This window comes from Notamacropus eugenii, chromosome 3, assembly GCF_028372415.1.
Source record: "Notamacropus eugenii isolate mMacEug1 chromosome 3, mMacEug1.pri_v2, whole genome shotgun sequence".
NCBI classification, from domain to species: domain Eukaryota; kingdom Metazoa; phylum Chordata; class Mammalia; order Diprotodontia; family Macropodidae; genus Notamacropus; species Notamacropus eugenii.
In genome coordinates, this window is record NC_092874.1 from 60,099,844 (window position 1) to 60,124,317 (window position 24,474).

Here is a 24,474-nt window from a genome sequence, read left to right on the forward strand (position 1 = left end):
GTCTTTACTAAGAATTGTAGGGAAGCCCTGCCTTTTTATTGAATCAAGTCTTTGAACTTTTATTAGTGTTTTTTACCCCTCCCCTTCCATGGCAGCTACTAAGGATCCACAAAATATAATTCAATTCATACTTTACTAATTGCTGCCACTCATGTGTACTCAATACACAGTTTCATAGGAGAAAAGGAAAGGAAAAGATAGGTGGAACCAATAGAATTGCATTGTGAAACACAAGGACATGACTAAATAATGAGGCTAGCATTTGACCTATAAGAGGAATATCATTATTGATCTTTAAGTTATGCCCACGTCATATATATTAGCAGAGACTCCGGAGGAAAGCTGGTGGTATGAAAGACTAAGATTAACACTGCATCTTTCCTTTTATCTGCTATGTGAGTGATTCTACACATCTGTCCAACTGACAAACTAGAAGAATGGTTATAGTAATTTCAAAATGTTAACTCATATTAGATATGAGAAGACATGTCCTCCCCACCCTGTGGCAGAGGTATGTGCATATTTTCAGACCTTCTCAAAGTATTAATCATCTGTCCTGACTTTTTTCTCCTTTTCTTTCTTCTTTTTTTTGTCTTTAAAAATTCTGCTTGTTGAAATGTTATCATTTCCTTATGAACAAGAATTGTGGCCATGGTAGAAAACCTTAAAAAAAAAAGCATTTATTTATCTTTTTGAGGGGGAAGGTGGTACTAAAAGCAGGTCAAATTGAACCACAAACTGAGCATTTCATATCTGCTTTAAAAAATAAAAATACCACTTGTTATATAGGATGGTTCTCTAAAGAGGAAGATTAATGGGAGACTTTGAATATGTAAAAAAACAAAGAGAAGTCAATAAAAATATTTTATAACATGCATTTGCTTGATCATGATCAATAAAGTAGCAGGAAGAAACTGTGGAAAAGAGAGCAGGACAGAATTACTTCTGTTACTCATATCAGCTTCTTTTAGTAACTGTGCATATGTTATTCTATTAAAATCAAAATGCTGAAATGAAATAAATCAGAGGACCTTGTTTTGATATCATCTATATTCCTTTTTACCTATTTGACCTTGGACAAGTCAATTAAATTCCTTGGGCTTCAATTTCTTTGTCTTTAAATGAAGGTGTTAAACTAAATGAATTCAGATATTCCTAGGCAACGTGGTGGTGGACTCAGAGTCAAACATATGTGACGTCAAATTAAACCTCAGACACTTACTAGCTCTGTCCCCCAGGGCAAGCCATTTAACTTCTTTTTGCCTCAGTTTCCACAATTATAAAAAGGGGATAATAACAGCACCTACCTCACAGGGTTGTAAGGATCAAACAAAATAATGTTTATAAAGCATGTGATACAATGTCTGGCACATCATAGGTACTATGTAAAGGATTATAGATCTTTTAAATTGAAGTCTATAGTGCTATGATCCCATGAGAAGGAGGAGTATACTTTTATTTAATTAAAGTACTGATTTAAACAGTTGTCAGAGGTACCCAAATATACTGGATAGAGAGTTGTCGTCAGAGACACAAAGACCTGGGTTCCTATCTTATGTCTGTCACGTGGCAGTATGGTCCCAGAAAAATCACTTAACTTCTTAATCCCTTAGCCTAGACTATACTCTAAGATGATAAATTGCACCCCTGAATCAAAAGAGGCTAGTTCCTCATCCTCACCCAGGATTTCCCTATACTGATGAAATCACAAGTCCTTTCCTTATCCCTGTCCTTACCCTTATTCCTCTCTCAATCCTATTGACTTGAATGTCCCATTTGTTTCAGTTGGAGAGTATTCTGAGGTCTGCCCAGAAGCTACAGATTTCCTGTGTCAAGACAAGAAGTGTATTGAAAACCATCTTGTTTGTGACTACAAGCCTGACTGCAAGGATAGATCTGATGAAACTGATTGCAGTGAGTATTTCTCTCCAGCTTAACATAATCACTAATATGAAATGTATGATCACAATAAGAAATAATACAGTCTGAGGGGATTTATGTAATTGTCATAACCTTCCAGCTTCCTTGTGGGCTTGGACAAATCAAAAGATTTTCCATAACCCTTCTATATATCAGCTCCAGCTATTTACCAAATAGTGAGCACCAGCCATGCTTGATTGTTACCAAACCTTAACTGTTTGAACTGAGGAAGCTGAATAAAGCCTGCAAAAGGCTGGATAGCTATTGAAAAATGCACTGGATTTTTCTTTTTCCTCATTGTTTCTATTTATGTGTTCTAAATCAAATATTTTTTAGCAGGAACGGATGTTTAGATGCTTGACTAAATAACATATTAGCTCACATTCTTATTAAATACTGTATTTCTTGTAGAGAGCCAAAAAGAAAGATCTCCTTAGAGTTCCTTAGTTGTTGTTAAACATACTTAAATTATTTTAAGGGACAGCTAGGTGGCTCAGTGGCTAGATTGTGGGACCTAGAGGCAGGGCAACTCATTTTCTTGCGTTTGAGGCAAATCTGACCTCAAATTAAATAGCTGTGTGACCTGGGAAAGTCTATTTTCCTCAGTTTCTTCATCTGCAAAATGAGCTGGAGAAGGAATAACATATTCCTTCAGTATTTCTACTAAGAAAGCCCATATGAGGTGATGAAGCATCAGATATGGCTGAACAACAACATGTTCTTAAATGATTTCTTAGAAATTTGTATTAATCTTAGTGCCCAAAAGGGGCAAGTTAAAAAAATAAACTAAAAAGAAAATAGAGATCATCATGATAAAGCAGAAAGTACGTTGGATCTAGATTCAAACAACTTAGTCTCACATTCTATCTCTAAGGCTTAGTTTTTGTGAGATTGTGACTTAATCTATCTGAACTTTAATCTCCTCCTCAATTAAATGAGATGTTTGGACTAGAATTCTAGTTAGATCCTTCCTAGCTACAGATCTATGATACTATAATTCCCAAAGCTTTCCTTCCATTCAGGTCATGTTGACCTACTTTTGCTCAGACCAAGGATAACAGATTTCTCATTCATCTCCAAATTGTAAATCCTTATGAGAAAGAGATTTCAAATGAGCCTAACATTCTTTAGGTCAAGCAGAGTTTCATAACCTGGAGCCCTTGAACTTAAAAAAAAAAATAACAGTTGTATTTTAACATAATTGGTTTCCTTTTTAATTCCATTTTACTTTAGTTTATCCATTTAAAAGCCTTTTTTTTTTTCCAGAAAAAGGCTCATAGGCTTCAGAAGAAGCCTATGTTCAAGAGATCTGTGTCACAAAAAAACGTTAAGATATCTTGCTTTACAGGTTATTCTCATGACTTTTGAATCTATAAGCATTCAAGTTCCCTTAGAGCCTTTGAAGTTCCTGACAAAACCATTATACATTCTCTTTCTGTTTTTTTTTTTTTTTAAATCTGGTTCTTCCTATCACATCCAGGCTGGAAGCATCAGGACAGGATCTTTGCCCTGCTCTATTTCCAACCTGGGCTAGTTTGCCCCGCCTTAGACAACATAGTGCTCTGTTCCCTTTTCCCACCCTCCTACCTCCAGCCCTTGCTACTTCCAAGGTGTCATCTTATTGATGCCAAAATAGACACCTAATTGGAAGAGTCACCTAAAGCTTAATAGTCTCTAAATCAAGATAACCATCAGCCTTGACCTCCTCAATAGCTTGAATTAAAAATGTGTTCCTCCAGCTATATAAAATCTACAGTTATTAGATGCCTACTATGTGCCAAGCACTGTGGCACACATTGAAAATATGAAGATAGTAGCAAAATGACTCCTGCCTTCAAGATGCTTACTTTCTCAGGAGGGAAGTGAGAGGAAGAGAAGCCACTATGTTCAAAGATAAATAGATACAAAAACCATACAAAATAAATACAAAGTAATTGTGTGTGTGTGTGTGTGTGCGTGCGTGTGTGTGTGTTTAGAAGACTACTAACAATCTGAGATATTAGGGAAAGCCTCTTTTAAGAGGTGACATTAGAACAGTCTTGGAGTCCCAAGAAACAATGAAAAAATACCTTTCAATAGTATTTTAAACAGTTATTTCCTCAATAAGCACTGAAATAGAGATATTACGTATAGGTCCTGATTAATGTTAATGATACATCCCAAGAAGAGCTCACATTATTTAGATTTACTTTATTCAAAATATATTTGTATGTAAAAAGTGGTAATTGATTCCAGCCCAAATGGAAACATGCAGTATGAATTTGACCACTTGAAGAGATTCATTATTTGTACTAATCAGGACCTAGCTTTAATTACTATTGGGTCTTAAGAGACTTCTCTAGAACTCTGGCAATGACATAAACATTAGTTCTATCAACATGAAAATATAGAAAACAATGCATACCCGGAGCCAGTATGACAAACAATAATAAAGAAGTCAAAATCTGGGGAAAATTTATGAAAACCTGCCTAGCAATGGAATTTTTGAACAGAGCACCGTTTACCATTCAAAAGGTCAGGAGGAGCCAGTTTGAAAGGTACTCAGAAGAACTGATCACTACTAATAAATTATTCTTCTATTTTACCACTAAAAAGTAAGTGTCTCCTGGACCACCTTACTTCTTTATCAATCATTTCACTAGGGATGTCTCTTCTTTCATTACAGGTCTATGCAAAAACAATTAGAAAAACAGACACATGAAACACCAAAGAGCATGTTTTAACTGACATAATGAATATGTTAACTTTGGAGATCAATAAGATTAATACTTGATATGTATTAATCTTTGATAAAGAATTAGTTTAAGGTTTATAGAGAATGGGATATTCAGTCCCAGGGATCCCCTATGTTGATAGTGACTGAACATCAAAGATTTTTATGAATCATTGATTCAGTCATATGTGGCTGTAAATAGCCTTCCAAGTTCCATGTATTTGATTGGAATCAGGAAGAAATATCTGGGCATGATGTGCATGACCAGCCACAAAAGGCAAAAGTTAGTGTTATTTAAGGACTTGTTGTCCAGTCCCCTTTCTAAGCTCATTTCTTATAATGCGCTAAACTTTCAAAAAGCTGTCTGATTTTTAAGACGAATGAAAGTAGTCCATGATTTAAAAACATTTTGATTCTTGTTCACTTGATTACAGTATATTTTGTAAATTCATTTTCAAAGCAGCATACTGAAGTCATGAAACCAAAAGCCCACATATTGTACTTTTTTAAAACAAGTTTTTTTTTAAAAAGTACAAACCTTTGAGATAGATAATATTCACCTATTTTTCATTTAGCAGCACGACTCTTAAAATAAAAATGATCACTGGCTGTCACAGACAAGATTTTTTTATCATTTTCAATTGAGAGAGTAAACTTAACCCCAGATCTGACTGATGGCAGAGATAAGGAGATTCCGAGGTTCCCATTTCTAAACCTCACACTGAAGATGTCTCATCCACTAGCTACAAAATTCAAAATTGCCAAAGGGAAACATCATATCAAAGAGGGAAAGGGAAATGTCAGTAATGCCACAAAGACAATGGATTTAGCCAAGATCTAACTGATTCCATGAAATTTTCTTCCTTTGCTTTTCAAGCATCTTTTGTTCCCCTGTCAAGAAGCAAATGTAATTATTACATATTTAGTGATGAAGACAAGTGTCCCAGTAACCAAATGGTCCCATTTGAATGATCACACTATCTTTGAATTGAAAAGGACGCCAAAGGTCCATCTAGACCATTTCATGCCATTGTTATTTACATTGTCCTGGATATGCGATAATCCAGTCTCACTGGGAAGAACTCACTGCTTTTTAAGGCATATCATTTTGGTTTTGTCTGGCCCTAATCATTACAAGTTTTGCCTTCCTTTGATTTTCCATCTGCCACTCTACTGTCAATTGCTCCTAGTTCAGTCCTCTACAGCATGCCGTGTCTCCCCTAATACTTCACTTCAGCTAAACAATTTCTAGTTCCTTCAAATGATTTGCATCTGGAATGGCTTCCAGTCCTCTTACCTAGCCTGGTTTTGCCTTTGAATATGTTCCAATCTCTCAATGTCCTTTCTAAAATGAGGTACTTAGAATGCAGCATGATACTTCAGATCTGCTCAGGTTTTGTACTTATAAATGAGACATGGTGAATGTGTTTAGATATAGACAGACAAATATAAACATATTTACACAAATATACATACATCTGATATTAGTATTATATATATGTGTATGAATGTATATATATTTATATGTGAAAATTAATATTATATGCATATTGAAATTTTTATATCTATGCGTAAAGTTTTTAACTTAAGTGGCAAAGAACATTAACTGTTGCTCATATTTTGTTACCCATTACAAAAACAAAACAAAATAGTTGCTTAGGCTTTGACTTTTCTGTTTAGGTTTATCATGCATCATCACCTACAGCTTTCTTTTCACTTTTATTTAAACTAGAGATTTCTGTCTAGGGTACTTTTACCTTAGTGTGCACTTGAGATACTTCATGAGTATATAATAGCATATAATTGCTGTTATTATGTTATCCTATATTATGCTGTCCTCAAGATAATAGAATCATAGAGCTATAGAGGGCTTCAAAGGCCGTGTAGCTCAGCTCCTCTCCATTGATGGACAAAGAAATTGAGGGCTGTTGAGGCAGAGTAACTCCCAATTATATAGGACTTCACTGTTTTCCAAGCACTTTATGCTCATTTGTCCATTTGAACCTCATGCCAATCGTGCTAGGTAGGCATTGTAGGCATCTCACTCCCATTTTACAGATCAGGAAATTGAGGCCAAGAGACGTTAAGTCACTTGCTTAGGCTTATATGGTTAGTAAGTTTTAGAGGCAGAATCTGAATCCAAGTTATTCTGACTCTAGGTCAAATCGTTTCTCCACTATAGCGCAATTCCCTTGAAAATTATCCAGTTAAAATGCTTATACTCTCATTTTCTGTCTTTGGAAATGAGGCGATGATAATAATGAACCAAATTCATATCTTCAGTGATGGTGTTGAGGAAATGGGAGTTTGATCCAATATGTTTAATCTTTTCTTCCCTTTTCTACCTGATTTTTCCTCAGATATCAAATATTAATTACTGAAATACCAAGCAGCCTTGTCATTTCCCCTGTGACCAGTGATGTTGTGCTAATATTTTAAACTGGGGTGTAATGAGGTTATGATACCAAGCTCAAGTACAGAAAAAAAGGCCCTTGAATATTAGCCCTGATTTGTTCTATCTAACTGATACATTGAAGCACTATTCCAAATTTAAGGGAATGTTATATCACACATATATAAAATCCTGCTTTTTGTGTATGCAGACATGCAAAAGCAGGCTAATACAGTAAAAAGACTCCTTTTTAAAAATAACATAAAAAGTACTTATTATATGCCAGTTGTTGTGTTAAGTACTAGAGATATAAAGAAACGGAAAACATTGTTCCTGACCTCAAGAAGCTCACAGTCTAATGGACAAGATAACAAGTAAACACCATTTTACATTCAAGACGTACGGGGTAGATGGAAGGTAATGTCAGAGGGAAGTCATTATAGTAAAAAGGATTGGAGAGGGCTTCTTGTAAAAGGTCAGGTTTGGGTTCAGTCTTATCAGGGTCTAGGGAATCCATGATGTAGAGGTGAAGATGGAGAATAGTCCAGATATAGGGGACAACATTTGAAAATTCATAGAATCTGGAGATGAAGTACTAAATACAATGCGTAGCAAGAAGGCCATGATCACTGAATCTTAGATATCATTATGTAGAGTAAGATACAAGAAGACAAGTAGAAAGTGAAGGACTTTAAGTGACAAAGTGTTTTATATTTCATGTTGGAGGTAAATAAGGAAGCCACCTAACCTTAGTGAGAGGAGAGTGACATGGTTAGACCTATGCTTTAAGAAGAATCACATTGAAACAACTGGAAATTACGGGGATTTCCATCAATTGGGGAATGGCTAAACAAGTTGTGCTATATAATCATGATGGAATATTACCCTGCTATAAGAAATGAGCCCGATGATCTTCAAAAAATGCATGAATAGAAGAATGAAATGAACAGAACTGAGAGGACATTGTGTACAGTAAAGCAATATTGTTTTAAGAACAACTTTGAGTGAATAAGTCATTTTGACTATTAAAAATACTCAAATTATCTACCAGGGACCCATGAAGGAAGACACTATCTGCATAAGGGAAAGAACTAGAAGTCTGTATAGAATGATTATAGGTATCCATGCATGTATGCATGCATATGTGGGTGTCTAAGTGCAGCCATTGCTAGAGGGGGTGGATGGGAAAAAAGGAAAAGGAAAAAAAATATACATGATAACTTCATTATATATTTTAAAGGAATAGCAAGTGGTACATAATAGATTTGTAGTTTCATGTGCAAATACTTTTTATTATACTATGTTATTGAAATGCTTGTATTATTCTATTAATTAAAAAGTTAGAAAAAGAATCACTTTGGCAACACAATGAATGATTTAGAGTGGGAAGAATAACCAGAAAGTTATTGATAGGTTGAAGTGTGCAGTGATAAGGGTCTCCATCACCCTGATTTATGTAGTGGATGAAGGGGACACATGTAAGAGATGCTGTAAAGGTAGAAACTGCAAGAGTTGCCAAAAGATATATGGAGGATGAGTGAGAGTGAAGAGTTTAATATGACGCCAAAATTGTAAGCCTGGGTGACTAAAAGAAGGGTTGTCATCTTTGTGATATTAGGAAATTTGGAAAGAGGAGGACTGAGGTTAGGGTGAAAGATCAGTTGTTTTGGCTACATTAGACCCAAGATGCTTCCACACACCTAATTTGAGCAGTCTGAAAAATGTCTGGTAACACGAACTAGAGGTCAATAGAGAGACTCAGGCTGGAAGTACATATCTGGGCATTATTCACATCAAAATGTTCATTAAACCTGCAGAAGCTGAAGAGTTCATTGGGTGAGGGAGAAGAAAAGAAGGCCTTGTGGATCCTTGCGGGGCATCAACAGTTATAGTTTCATTTTTTCTGGGCTTCACTTCACTCATCTGTAAAATGAAGAGGTATTAACTATTTGGCTTTTAGGTTCCCTTTAGCTCTAAATTTTCTATGATGAAATGAAATAGATGGTTTAAAATAGACAGTTATTGTACTTAAGTCCATATTATATATTAGGAAAAATGGCAGGAGTAACTAGGATGTCATATATTTACTTTCTAAAAATGCAGCATTTTAGAACAAGATCTAAAGACTCTTAATCTTTTCTAGCCAACAACCAGAGCTTGTTTAAAAATCGAAGCAAACAGAATTTCTAGATCTGACATAATATTTCCTGAAGTACTAAACAAAGAATGTGATCTTACTTATTCCTTTGCCTATATTTATTTTATTAAATTATATAATCACATATATCTCCATAATATTTTAATTCACTTCCACTTAAAATGTGATCATCAAGCACATACTATGTAAAGCAAGGTGCTGCCTATACCAACAAACATAAACAAAATCAAGCAAGCCCTCAGAGAACTTATATTCTTCTAGAAAAGGGCAATGTACTACATTAATAAACATATTAAAAGATGGCATTTTATTTATTTTGGTTTTTAAAATGCAAATGTCGATTCCTTGGTTCGTTAGTCCTTTGTTATCAAGTTGTATGCTGCCCATGATTTGGAATCTAGTGCCCTCTTTAACTTATTCCTCCAAAATTTCATTCAAACTGGTAGATCATGTCTCTTAAAAGCGGCTGCTTCTTATTACTCAGAGTTTTGATGGTAATCCTAAGGGACAGTGTCCTGGTAATATTACTTCTGGTCCCTTGCTGCTGCACTCCTTCTTAACAATCAACCAGTAGATATCAATTTGCTTTTAGAAAAGGAATCCACTGGGAAGGTATGGAAATCAGAACAATCAGTACAAAACACCATCACCTGAAAGAAAAAATAAGTCTATTCTCCTACTCATACTCTCAGCCACCACAAGGAAAGTAGGCTCTAAGTTTAAGCATGATAGTAGTAAAGAACATATGTAGACAATATTTAGGGTAAAGGGATAGATTCTAGACGCCCCTGAATACTTTTTTTTTTTAATATTTTTGCATTGTGGAGTCTTTAAGAAGTTTGGGATATAGAGGCAGTGGTCAAGTCCCTTTGCTGCTCCATTGGGACTAAATGGGACTGAGGTAAGCCACACCACCTACTTCTTGACCCGGTACCTTCTCTGTTGGCCTGGCCTGTTCCATTACTATCTCTCTGGTGACCACTGATAATCTTTCATTTTAGCTCTGGGTTTTGCGGAGACCTTGGACAGAACCTCTGAATCTCTTAAACTAATAAAATCATCTAGGTACTTTCATTAGAATGGATGAGGAAAGGGTAAAAACAAAGAAACAGAGGCAACTTTGTGCTCCCAGCCAGCTTGGCTTCATGGGAGACAAAATTCACACCCAGGAATCCTCACCCTCCTTACAGGACTACCAAAATATAGGTCTGTCTAACAGCCTTAGAAGAAAGAAAGAGAATAATGAAGTTATTGACAAGCCACCTAAACTATCAGCTCTTCCAACTCTATGGTCAGTTACAGAGAAATAGCCCGTTATGACACAATACTAAATTCTTAGCCAAGTGTGTGTCTCCCATTTCCCCACTACCATGGAAACTGTGACAGAAATTAGGCAACGAACAAATATGCATGTTTCAAGGACTAGCACATAACAAGCCATTCCACCCTTATTACATGAGTTATTTTGTCTAATGCTACTGGAGTTATTGATATGAAAAAAAAGACACAATAATTGAATAATTTCACTTTTCATGAGCCACAATCAATTATGTGACCAGACTTGGTTAATGGCCCATATAGATGATGAGCCACATGAAATAATATATGAAGTATTGAAGTGAAAGCTTCTTTTGCTTAATAAGGGAATAGTAATTTCCTTACAACTATCAAATAGACTCTGTTTACAGCAAAAGAAATACATAACATGTGTAGACATGCAGGTGATTTTATCAGTCCATGAATGCATATCATAAATATTCATTATTTAGGGTGTTGTGAATGCCTTAAGAAGGTACCGAAGCTGAATCTCCACGTTCAGATAATCTATCATGAACAGTGGATAAGTTTCAGGTTTATTTGGTCTTTGATCTTTTTCAAAATAGTACAAGCCAGTTATACTTTCTCTTGAGATTAAGTCTTCACATTTGGTCTTCACTTACCTGTCCATTTTTACTAATTTAAGAAGAAAAACAGATGTTCTTCAAGGTAGTAATATGTGAGAGCAGTCTGAATCAATATTGCAATAAATTTTTTATGTCTGTAGTTTTTGGTATTCAATCTGATTTTTTTTTGAGACATAAAGAAGGAAATAAGTTTTTCACTGCAAAGAGAGGAAGATCATCACAGTCAAATTGTGCTTTGAGATTATATTCTGTTCATAATATTGTGTTAGGAAGAGGTGTGTAAGTGATGCCTTCATGTGAAGAAGCTCAAAATCTTTAAATAGGTGGATCCAAATGGACTAAAAACTAGTGTAAATGCCCAGGGATCCACATGGCATATTCTTAAATGATATCACAATGGTTATTTTGAAAGAAGTTAGAAAGTGTTACTTTGGATCCATTGTAGATCTTTTAGATTAAGATTAAGATTTAGGGTTAGCGTTAGATCCTAATGAAAATATAAATTTATGAAATGTTTTTTATAAAAAATGGCTTTCTAGATAGTACATTCTTTGGAGACTATAGAAATAAACTAATCAGAAACATATTACGTGAACATACCCTACTGTATCAATGACCTCATCAAGGGCAGTATTCCCTCAAATGCTCTGCCAGTGAGACTAAATAAATTCTGTTCAAATTTGAGACAAAGTAAAATAATTATATTTATTTACAATCAGTAAACTTTACAACTTTTCATATATGAAGAATTACATATGTATGTCTATATATGTACTTATGCATATACATACATATAAGCACATACATATATATATGTATTTATATATATAATAGTGATTAGTAATAATATAATGCCTACTATATACTAGACATTCTGCTTTACATTTTATAGTTATTGACTCTTTTGATCCCCACAACAATCCTGGGAGATAGATGTTATAATTAAACTCATTTTTCAGATGAGTAAACTGAGGCAAGAAGAATTTAAAAGATATGTCCAGGGTTGCACATTTAATGTGGTATTTGAACTCAGGTCCTCCTCACTCCAGGCCCAGCACTTTATCCACTGGGCCCAAAATATATGATTTGGCATTAAATTAAAAATATTTTGAACCTTCTTTGATTTTTAGCTCACTGGGTAAGTCTGTCTTTCCCAGAGAATCCATCTTTCAAAATCTAGCCTTGATTATAATAATTAGTTTTTCTATAGGGTTTGAATAATTTCAGTGCACAGGACATGTGCATAAATTTATCTGTCTCATCTAAATTTCTCAGCCCTGTGGAATGTTTGGCATTATTGAGGGTGGTGTTTCACTATTTTGTCACCATTTGGAAATTTTTTTGTTAACCTAAGAAAAGCCTTTTTTTCTCAGCATATTAATAAATGGAATTGCTCCAAAAGTCTTACTGCAATTTTAAACTTTACTACCTTAAATAAAAGGCTCTGATAATTTTAATAGCTTTTAATCAGAGATGATAATGTCTTCAATGACTTAAAACTTTTAAGTTCATTTTTATTTTTGATGGTGGATGTTTAACAGTCTAATGAAGATTCTCAGACCTTATATGCTTACCTAGATTTCTGACAATAATTTTGGTAGAGTCTTGAATGAAAAAATGGGTCTCATAAGGAAAAGAAAAATAATTTTTCCCCATCTTCAGGTTTCCTTTGTTTTGTCATGACAAGTATTTTTCTTAATTGAAATGAGTTGTAGCTTTAAAAAATATTTCAGAGACAGAGTCAAGATGATGGACAGAGAAGCCAGGAAGTTGCCTAAAATCTCAACAGTTTCCTTCAGAAACAACATTAAATTGAGTGTTTAAAAAATTCTAGAGTAGTAGAATCCACAAAATTGCAGAGTGAAGTGATTTACCAGCCCAAAAGAGCTTTGAAAGATTTCAGGAAAAGTCTGTCTCACTTGGGTAAAAAGGGAGCAGAACTTATCTTAGTGGCAAGCCACCAGCAGCTCAGGCCCCACAGAAAAAAGCCAGTGACTAGATGTCAGGTCCCCAGAACATGAAGCTTGGAAGAGTGCCCTCTGTGCCCCAAGAGCAGAGCTCAACTTTTTAAAAATGAGCAAAAAACAGAGAAGAATCCTGACCATAAAAAGCTACTATGGTAACAGGGAATATCAAAACACAAACTCAGAAGAGGACAACAATGTCTTAATGCCTACATGTGAAACCTCAAAGGGGAATATAAATTGGTCTCAAGCCCCAAAAAACTTTCTTGGAACAGCTCAAAAAAGATTTAAAAATAAAATAAGAGAAGTAGAAGAAAAATTCGGAAAAGAAATGAGAGGTATGCAAGAGAGAGTCCAACAAATTGGATAAGGAAGGATAAAATTTGACTGAAGAAAACAATTCCTTAAAAATGTAGTTGGTCAAATGGGGAAAAAATCCACTGAAGAAACAGCTCCTCAAAAAGTAGAATTGTTCAAAAGGAAAAGAAGGTACAAAGGGTTCAAAAGCTAACTGAAGAAAATTATTCCTTAAAAATTAGAATTGGGTAAGGGGATGCTAATAAATCCATGAGACAACAAAAATCAGAAAAACAAAATCAGAAGAATGAAAAAATAGAAGAAAATGTAAAATGCTTCATTGGAAAACAACTTATCTTGAAAATAGATCCATGAGAGATAATTTAAGAATTATTGGACTACCTGAAAGCCATGATCAAAAAAAGAATTTCAAAGGCATTTTTCAAGAAATTATTAAGGAAAACTGCTTTGGTATCCTAGAATCAGAGGGTAAAATAGTCACTGAAAGAATCCACCAATCACCTCCTGAAAGAAATCCCAAAATGAAAATTCTAAGGAATATTGTAGCCAAATTCCAGAATTATCAGATCAAGGGAAAAATGTGGCAAACAGCCAGAAAGAAATATTTCACATATCTAGGAGTTTTGGTCAGAATTACACACAATTTAGTAGCTTCCATATTAAAGAACTGGAGGGTTTAGAAAATTATGTTCTGGAAGGCAAAGGAGCTGGGATTACAAGCAAGACTCAACTACCCAGCAAAATTGAGCTTGATCTCACATGGAGATAAATGGACATTCAATGAAATGGAGAACTTTCAAGACTTCCTGATGAAAAGACCAGAGATGAACAAAAAATTGAAACTTCAAATATAAGACCCAAGAGAAACATAAAATCAATAAACAGGAAAAATTTTATTCAAAAGGTTAAACTGTTTGCATCTTTTAAAAATGGTTCACATCTTTATACAGGAAGATAATACTTGTAACACTTAAGAACTATATCTCTATTAGGACATTTAGAAGGAGTATACATAGAGAGTTTGGATATAAATTGACTTTGATGTGATTATATTAAAAATCAAGAGGTGAAAAAAAGGAATATACTGGGAGAAGAGGAAAGGAGGAGATAGAATGGAATAAATTATATCATGTGAAGAAATGCACAAGACCTATTGAGGGCAAATAAGAGAGCAGCATGAGCATTGTTTTGAACCTTATTCTCATTAGATTTAGCTCAAAGAGAGAATAACATACATCTTCAGTGGGATAAAGAAATTTATCTTACACTTTAGGGAAGTAGGAGGGGAAAGAGAGAGGAAAAGGGAGATGGGGCTGATAGAAAGGAGGGCAGATTGTGGGAGGTGATGATCAGAAACAAAACAATGATGAGGAAGGACAGAATGAAAGGAGAGAGAAAAGTATAAACAAAAGGGAAAATAGGATGAAGGGAAATACACAATAATTACAATTGTGAATGTGAATGATATGAACTCTCCTATAAAATGGAATTTGGCGGCAGAGTGAATTAAACAGAATCCTACAATGTGTTGTTTACAAGAGACATATTTGAAGTACAGAGATACACACAGAGTAAAGGTAAACAGATGGAGTAGAATATATTATGCTTCATCTGAAGTAAAAAAAAAAAAAGCAGGGGTAGCAACCATGATCTCAGAAAAAGTAAAAGTAACAGATCTATTTAAAAGAGATAAGGAAGGAAAATACATCTTGCTAAAAGGTACCACAGACAATGATGTAATATCAGTACTAAACACATATGGACCAAATTCTTAGAGGAGAAGTTAGGTAAGTTACAGAAGAAATAGACCACAAAACTATACCTGGGGGGGAGCCTCAACTTCCCCCTCTCAGAACTAGATAAATCTAACCACAAAATAAACAAGAAAGAAGCTAAGGAGGTGAATGAAACTTTGGAAAAGTTATATATAATAGACCTCTGGAGAAAATTGAATGGGGATAGAAATGAATATACCTTTCTCTCACTGCTACATGGCACCTACACAAAAACTGACCATGTATTAGGTCATAAAAACTTCACAATCAAATGCAAAAAGGCAAGAATATTAAATGCATCCTTTTCAGATCATGATGCAATAAAAATTATGTGCAATAAATAGCCATGGAAAGATAGATTAAAAATTCCTGGGAAACTAAATAATCTGATCCCAAAGAATGGAGTGGATCAAACAACAAATCATAGAAATAATCAATAATTTCATCAAAGGGAATGACAATAATAACATAACATACCAAAATTTATGCGATGAACTCAAAGCAATGCTTAAGGGAAATTTTATGTCTTTAAGTGTATACATGAATAAAATAGAGGAGATCTGTGAATTGAACATGGCACTAAAAAAGCTAGAAAAGAAACAAATGTAAAATCTCCAGTTAATCAAATTAGAAATTCTGAAAATCAAATGAGAGATTAATAAAATTGAAAGTAAGAAACCTATCAAAATAATGAATAAGATTAAGCTGTTTTTGTTGAAACAAAACAATAAAATAAATTTCTGGTTAATTTTATTTTTTTAAAAAGAAAGAACACTAAATTACTAGTATCAAAAATGAAAAGGGTGAATTCACTACCAATGAAGAGGAAATTAAAGCAATAATTAGGAGCTATTTTGCCTAATTGACTGTATGCCAACAAATCTGATAATGTAAGGGAAATGGATAAATATTTACAAAAAATATAAATTGCCCTAGATTTACAGAAGAGGAAATGACATATTTGAATAATCCCATTTTAATAAAAGAAATCAAACAAGCTATCAATGAACTCCCTAAGAAATAATCTCCATGGTCAGATGGATTCTGACAAATTAGTGAATTCTACAAAACATTTAAAGAACAGTTAATTCCAATTCTATACAAAATATTTGGAAAAATAGGTGAAGGAATTCTACCAAATTTCTTTTATCACACCAAATAAGGGACTGACACCTAAAACAGGAAAAGCCAAAACACAGAAAGTAAATTATAGACAAATTTCCCTAATGAATATTGATGCAAAAATTTTAAATAAACTATTAACAAAGATGACAGAAATTTATCACAAGGATAATAGGAAAACTGTCAGCATAATTGGCCATATCAATAACAAAACTAACAAAAATCATATGATTATCTCAATGGAATCAGAAAGAACTTTTGACGAAGTACATCACCCATTCCTATTAAAACACCAGAGAGCACAGGAATAAGTGGTCCTTATAAGTCCTTAAAATGACACATGGTATGTCTAAAACCATCAGCAAGCATTGTCTTTAATGGGGATAACTTAGATGCTTTCTCAGTAAGATCAGAAGTGAAACAAAGATGTCCATTATCACCACTATTATTCAATATTATACTAGAAATATTAAGAAGAAAAAGAAATTGAAATAATTAGAATAGGTAATTAGGAAAGAAACACATTACTCTTTGCTGAAGATATGATGGCATACTTAGAGAATCCTAGAGAATCAATTAAAAATTACTTAAAATAACTGACGACTTTTGCAAAGTTGAGGATATAAAATAAACCCACGTAAATCATTAGCATTTCTATATTACCAAAAAAAGCCTAGCAGCAAGAGGTAGATGGAGAAATTCCATTTAAAATAACTGTATATAATATACAATATTTGGAAGCCTACCTGTCAAGACAAACCCAGGAACTATATGAACACAATTACAAAATACAAAATACAAAATGAAATTAGATCTAAACAATTGAAAAAATATCAGTTGCTCAAGGGTAGGCAGAGTCAATTTAACAAAAATGACAATCAGCTAAATTGATTTCCTTGTTCAGTGCAATATCAAACAACCAAAAATATTTTATAGAGTTAGAAATAATAATAACAAAATTCATCTGGAAGAAGAAAAGTTCAAGAATGTCAAGGGATTAATGAAAAAAAAATGCAAAGGAAGGCAGCCTAGTCATACAAGATCTAAAACTATTATAAAGCAGTAATCATCAAAACTACTTGGTACTAAGAAATAGAGGGGTGGATCAATGGAACATGTTAGGTACACAAGATACAGTAATAAATGATCATAGGTATCTACTATTTGATAACCCAGCGATGGGATAACAACTCACTATTTGACAAATATATATATATATATATATATATATATACACATATACATTATATATAAATACATATAATCTTGCTGTCAAGTTTGTAATATACTTTATATGTATATCACATTTGATATACTATATATAGATTCTATCATATATGATCTTCAAGACAACCTTATGAGACTGGTGCTATCATTATCTTCATTTTATAGATGAGGTAACTGAAGCTGGGAAGTAAAGGAACTTGTCCAGGTAATATGACTAGTAAGTATCTGAGGAAAAATTTGAATTTAGGACTTCCTGACTCTAGGTCTTGCACTCTATCCAGTCTGTCATCTAGTTGCCACATTCCTATGTTACCAAATTTATGTAACCTTACATGAGTTCCTGTATGAAATTTATGCCACTTGAGGCTCATCATAGGGTGGCAGTATTGATAAGTTAGGAAAGCAGGTATCCTGCTCTTAAGCTTAAGTTATGATAAGGTCACAGATGACAAGGATGAACATAAATTTAGCTAGATAGTGGTTTCTGAAGGAGGAAAAATGCCTGTCAAATGAAATCTTTGAAGAGTAGGCTACACATAATTGAAGTCAAACACCACCCAAAGGTCTATGGAGAGATTGACAGTGGATGATAAGTAACATAAAAGTTGTCGTCAAGGAAACATATGATAAAAAACTGATTGGTCAAGAGAAAAGTATAACTGATGAATTACCAGTATGCTCAATCATATAAATCAATAAATCAGCAGATATTTATCTCCTTCTTAGGAATTCTGCATGCATTCTTCTATAGGGGCAGGTAGATAAACAGATTATTTATAGCACTCTATCTTTAATGATTTGATTATCTATTTTAACATACAGATCCAAAATATATAAATTGTTCAATACAAGAGATGCCATCAGGGAGACAGTATAAAGTTAACTGAGAAATGCATGGGATGGACATTCTGCAGGTGCTTTGAGATGAGTCAAAGGAGAGATCATTGCAGGCTATGGTCATCATGGAAAAGTGCAACATGAGTTGACATGGGGAGAAGAGGTGGAAGAGAGAAGGGACAGAAAATGGTGTTCCAGTAATAGGAGTAATATGAACAATGATGTAGGAAGCCTCAAGGAGTGTTTACTAGATAGTGTGTAGTGGAGAAGTGAGAGGGAAACCTGAAAAGGCACATTGAAGTCCTATCAAGGAGGGTCTTGATGGCTTTGCTATGGCTTTTGCACTTGATCTCTCATACAACTGAATCCGAAAATATTTTGAGTAGGGAAGTATCATGCAGTGGCAGCAGGTTGGGTGGGATTTGTTTGTTTAGAGCTGTTTTCCAGGCTCAGGTTACATTGCGAGCACCTAAGGGTTCAGTCCCCTTTGAGCCCTGATGGTTCACAGTTGTGCTGAGTCATGTAGGTTTCCTGCCTGATGACTGAGTCGATCAGAAATCAAATCTTCGTTATATATACTGGGAAGTTGGTATTTTAGTTTGGGGGTTCACTTATGAGAAGGATCTTGTGATTACCTGGTCGAGACTCTGAGTGGCCATATGTTCAGACCTGCTGACTGCTCAGATGTAAAGGCTCTCTCCATCCAGGGATCTATGTAAAGTGTATGGCAATATTTCTCTGATTCAAGCAGTAGATCCCTGTCTGTTGCTTTTGATAAAGATGGAAAGGTTGTTGAATAGATGGAAGGCCTGATAACTCTGGGAATGTAAAAGATAAAAAGTTGTGTCTGGAAGCATTTGTTTGAGCTGATTAAAGTGATTGTTGACTCCTCAACAGCTGCCTTTCCATTTATAAATGCAGATTTAAGAACTGGTGATAAGAGTCCCCCGATGTATCTTGGGGTGCTGAAGTTAGTCATTTAGCAACATCAATTTGGCATCTATTTATGGAACAAATATTGTAAAATGAAATGACTGGAGACAAGGAGATCAATTAGCGGATTTTTATAGTTAAACAGGCAGGCAATAAATATTTATTAAGTGCCTACTATGTTTCAAGGGCTGTGCTAAACCTTGGCGATCTATAGGCATTAAAAAACAGCCCCCTTTCTCAAGGAGCTCACATTCTAATGGGGGAGACAACAAGCAAATGACTTTGTAGAAACAAACTATATACAGGATAAATTGGAAATAATCAACAGGGTAGAATGAAGGGGGAACTGGGAAAGGCTTCCTGTGGAAGGTAGGATTCCATATGGGACATGAAGGAAGCTCAGAGTTGGGTAAGAAAGTGTCTTGTTCAAGCAACAGCAGGGAAGGCAGTGTGACTGGATTGCAGTGTACATGGGGTAACATAATTCTTAAGAAGATCAGGGAAAGTTGGAAGCCAGACTGCACAAGGTTCAAAAGAGAGGGAAAAGAGAAGATGTTGATTTACTGATTTTAGAGGCCCTGGGACTGAGAGAGCAGGCTGAAAATGGATATTTGGAAGTTTTCTGGATAGAAGTGACAAATGATGCTGTGAGATTAGACAGAAAATGATAAGACAAAAGGGAGATCAATATCAAATAAAATGTTTATGTTTTACAGGTCTTTTTTTTCCCCCAGGGTCGGAAAACCTAAGCATATTTGTAGACAGTGGGGAATCAACATAAAGAATTGTTGTGTTTGTCTTTTGTTGCCAAAGAAGACCATGCCATCAGAGAAATGATGACATGACTTGCACTTGGCTGTTTTGAGTGCAAGGATTCCAAACTAGATTTCTCTGAATCCAAATCCATTAGTCTTTTGAAAGCTCCCTAGTGTCAGAGATAAATAGAAATGTTTTCCAAATATGCAGGTGGGAATGCATCTCTATGTTTTTAAGTCACAGTTCCTTTCTTGTGATTGTAAACTTCTAAATATTTGATGTGTAGGTCACCAACCTTACTTCTCCTCCAGAGCCATCTGAATCCAGAGACCAGACATTCCAACATAAAGAATGAAAATACTAGAGGAAGGGCAAATTATTAAAGTAACAAAATACCAAAGGAAGCAGAGAAGAGAAGGAAAGAAATCAAGGACATGAGTGGTTAGACATACCATGAGAAAAAGAAATCTCTGAAATGACAATTCAGGACCACTCCATCACACCATATGATCTCATGACCAAGGGAGAGGAGAACAGAGTACACATGTTGAGACAGACACTGTGAAAAGCAAAAGGTAGAAAATGAATTGGTAACAAATGGCCCCTATCTCATCAGCAAAACAGAGGCAAAGTCATTTCAAAGAGCGAAAGAGGAAATATGAATCTATCTGCTTGAGGATAATTGGAGAAATTTCAACTTGAGAATCAGTGAGAAGGTTTCAAAGAAAAATGAAAGCTAGAGATTTCATATTAAAGCTGGGTAAAAACTTAGAGATCACCTAGACTTATTGTTCAAGTGTTTCAGTCATGCCTGACTCTTTGTGACCACATTTCGCGTTTTCTTGGCGAAGATCCTGGTGTAGTTTGCCACTTCTTACTCCACTTCATTTTACACATGAGGAACTGAGGCAAATAGGGTTTAGTGACTTGTTTAGGGTCATATAGTAAATAAGTGTCTGAAGCTAGATATGAACTCTGCAGTCTCTAAGCCCAGTGCTCTCTTTACTACACCACCTAGCTGATCTTTATTTGTAGAACTTTGAATCTGGTGTTGGAAGGTACTTCAAAGAACAGCCAGTCCACTCTTTGTTTATATTTCATGGAATTGATGCCCAGAGGGTCAAGTGACTTTTTCCACAGTCCCACACCTAGGTCTTGGCCAGAGCAAGGATTCTAAACTAGATTTCTCTGAATCCAAATCCATTAGTCTTTCAAAAGCTCCCTAGTACCAGAGATAAATAAAAATGTTTTCCAAACATGCAGGTGGGAATGCATATCTATATTTTTAAGTCACAGTGCCTTTCTTGTGATTGGAAACTTCTAAATGTTTGATGTGTAGGCAGAACATCTGCATGATTGAATTTTTCACTTTTCATCCAAATGTTTAGGCTTAATGTAAACGCGTCCTAAATCATACAACAGTGACATAGACAGGCATATAAAAAGACTTAGAAACCCATAAATAGGTATATAAATCAGAGAGATATTTATATCCTGCACAGTGAATAAATGTAATTCATTTGCACGTCATCCAAAAGGTTTTCAGGTTTTCAAGATAAGATGAAATTCCAATTGAGAGGTGTAATGCACATCTTGTAAAAATGCCTCTGGAGTGGATTCAGATACCTTAGCTTGTTTACCATCATAGTATTGAAGCTGTTTCATTTATATTTTATGACACCAGTTGAGTAATATGTTTCTACATAGATAATATGCCTTCCTTTTCTTTGTGATTAACTTATCTCCTTGTGGTAATGCTTTGTGACGTAACTAGAATTGGTATTTAGGAACTATATGCATAGAGCCAATCCTAGATTGTAGTAACTGGGCCTCTATCCCAGATTATGTCATTCACCACCCTCTGGCTCTGGTCATTGATTGATTATTCCTTTATCTTGCCCAAAGTTACTATTACCTAGAGTCCCATGTCAGCCTGTCCTTCTTTGGACACCCCTCCCATTATAGTGGAATTGACTTCTCCTGCCTTGACTCCATGGTTCCCCTAGTCTTAAAATCCATGGCCCAATACTAAGCCCAGTTCTTACATAATACTTGCTTAGTAATGGGCTTTCTTTCTTTTTCCTCTTTCTTTCATTCCTTCCTTCTTCCCTCCTTCCCTTTTTCCTTTCTTCATTTCTCTCTCTCTCTCCCTTTCCCTCTCTCCTCCTCCCTCTCCTTTTTGCTCCTCCTTCCTTCCTTCCTTCCTTCCTTCCTTCCTTCCTTCCTTCCTTCCTTCCTTCCTTCCTTCCTTCCTTCCTTCCTTCCTTCCTCATCTTCCTTTCTTTCTTTCCCTGCAGGGAAGACAAACTCTTTAGTGACTAGACTAATCATAATTACTGCACCTTCCACTCTCCCTCACAACAATAAGCTCATCTCAGATCCTTTCCCATTTCTTACCTCCTCTGTCCCCATTTTCTTTGTCATCCTCTGAGAAAACACTTGATTGTGCAACAAAGAAAAGATAAGATTTATGATAAGATGATTTGTATTCAAATTTCACCTTTATCATTTGCTAGCTATATGACCTTGAACAAATTCTTTCATGCCTCTGAGTTTCTGTTTCCTCATCTATAAAATGCTAGAGTTGAACTAAATGACCTCCAAAGTGCCTTCCATTTCTAAATTTATGATTGTAAATTCAGGGCCATAAGGAATTCCTGCTAGAGTTGAACCAAATGACCTCAAAAGTGCCTTCTATTTCTAAATTTATGATCATTAATTGAGAGCAATGAGGGACTCCCCTCTCCTGCATTTTGCACATAAAGAAATCAAGGCCCAGATAGGTTCCATGACTTTCTCCAGGTTACAAGGCCAGGACCCCATAATTATAGAAAAAATAGTTTAGACTTGAGTCTAATTCTCTCATTTAAAAGATGAGGCAATTAAAGTCAGGAGAGATTCAATGACTTTCCCAGGTCAGTCACATGATATCACTGAGTCAGAGATTTAGAGTAAGAAGTGACCTTAGAAGTCCTCTGATCCAATCTCCTTATTTTATAGGTGAGAAAGTGGAGATCTAAAGCATTTAAGTTATTTGTCCAAGATTATACTTCTATTAAGAGCTCAAGGCAGAATTTGAACCTCTATCCTCTACCTCTGAATCCAGTGGTGTTTCTACTATCCTTATCACATTTTTTGTATCTGTGATGACTCACTGGAACTTGGCTAACCTTTGATGATGCCATATCTCTTGAAACCTTCTCCAAGGCTGGAAACTCCTTCCTTTCACACCCTAATATACAAGTACAAGAGGAGGAGTCAGGATTTATCTCTGAAGTCATTTGCACACCCTAATTCTAGCACCATGGCTCAGCAAAATCCTCACCTCCTTTCATGTTAATCTAGATTCTTGCTGCTGTCATTAAGGTACATTTATATCACTTTCTCTCCCCAATAAGTTACCTAGCTCAGTCATCCTCTCCTCTCCAACTTCATCTTTCTTGACCATCTGGTCTTTCCACTTCCACTTTCTCAAGTCTACCTGCCTACAAATATGAGTTGTCACAGGCTATCTGCCATCCTTGTTGCCCTCACCTAGATTTGCCCAAGGTACAAAAAGTTTCTATTTAGGTCTCTACATCTGCCTACAGGGTGTGGGAGAACAATACAACAAAAGCCACATCTTTCTAAAATGTAGAAAAGCAAAGAAAATCTCTGTTGATTTATGGTGATGAATTCACCAAATAAATCTTTTTGTCTATGTTACTTAGTAACTTTTGCATCATGGATTCATGAATAACAGCTGTCTGAACACACACACACACACACACACACACACACACACACACACACATACATAAAGTATCCCAAAAGTTTAAAACTACTAAAGATTTGGGAGGCACCTAGTACAAGGTTTAAAAAAATGTCATGATAACAAAAATGAAGGTAAAATGAGAAGTAACTCTATGATGCCTAAAAAATAGAAGTCCTTTAAAGTCTTTGTAGTTTATGATGAATTGGAATTTTATAATTTTTACATATATTAGTTTTTGTTTCTTATTCCCTATGCATAATATTACATAATAAAGTAATATACGTGCATATATATGTGTTTCTGTACTTGTATAACCAGTCACTTGGCATTAATTAAACATCTACCATGTGCCAAATCCTGTATTAAGCACCAAGAATACAGCAAAGGCAAAAAGACAGTCCTCAAGCTGTTCACAGTCCAATGAGGGCAGAGCCTGCTTTAAAAGGAGGGACATGATGAAGCCTTTCGGTTAGGTGGGGAATAATGAGGATTCCCTGGGCAGGCTCTTTAAAAGAAGGATCTGGGAGCTCATGGAAGGTTACCCTCCTCCGTCTCTAGTCCAAGGGAAGGGAGGAACCTGAGGCAAAGGAGGTGATGAATGTGAATTTTACAGCTCATGACATTTTGCAAGATAATGATTTTCTGGAGAACATGAAATCCAGTAGAGGATCTGGGTAGGACATATCTATGTATCTGCATAC

The 24,474-nt window shown here is 35.2% G+C and overlaps 1 protein-coding gene across 4 annotated transcripts in view; it reads left to right on the plus strand.

Annotated features, from left to right (window-relative positions):
* Positions 1-24,474, plus strand: part of MALRD1 (MAM and LDL receptor class A domain containing 1) — a 1,140,778-nt gene that overhangs the window by 858,451 nt on the left and 257,853 nt on the right. For all 4 annotated transcript variants that reach the window (XR_011976660.1, XM_072651641.1, XM_072651639.1 and 1 more), the window contains one exon: positions 1,786-1,914. Coding sequence is in view for 3 of the 4 variants with exons in the window: in XM_072651641.1 (XP_072507742.1) it covers positions 1,786-1,914 (129 nt within the window). In the remaining variant the exon portion in view is untranslated. The remainder of the gene's footprint in view (positions 1-1,785; positions 1,915-24,474) is intronic.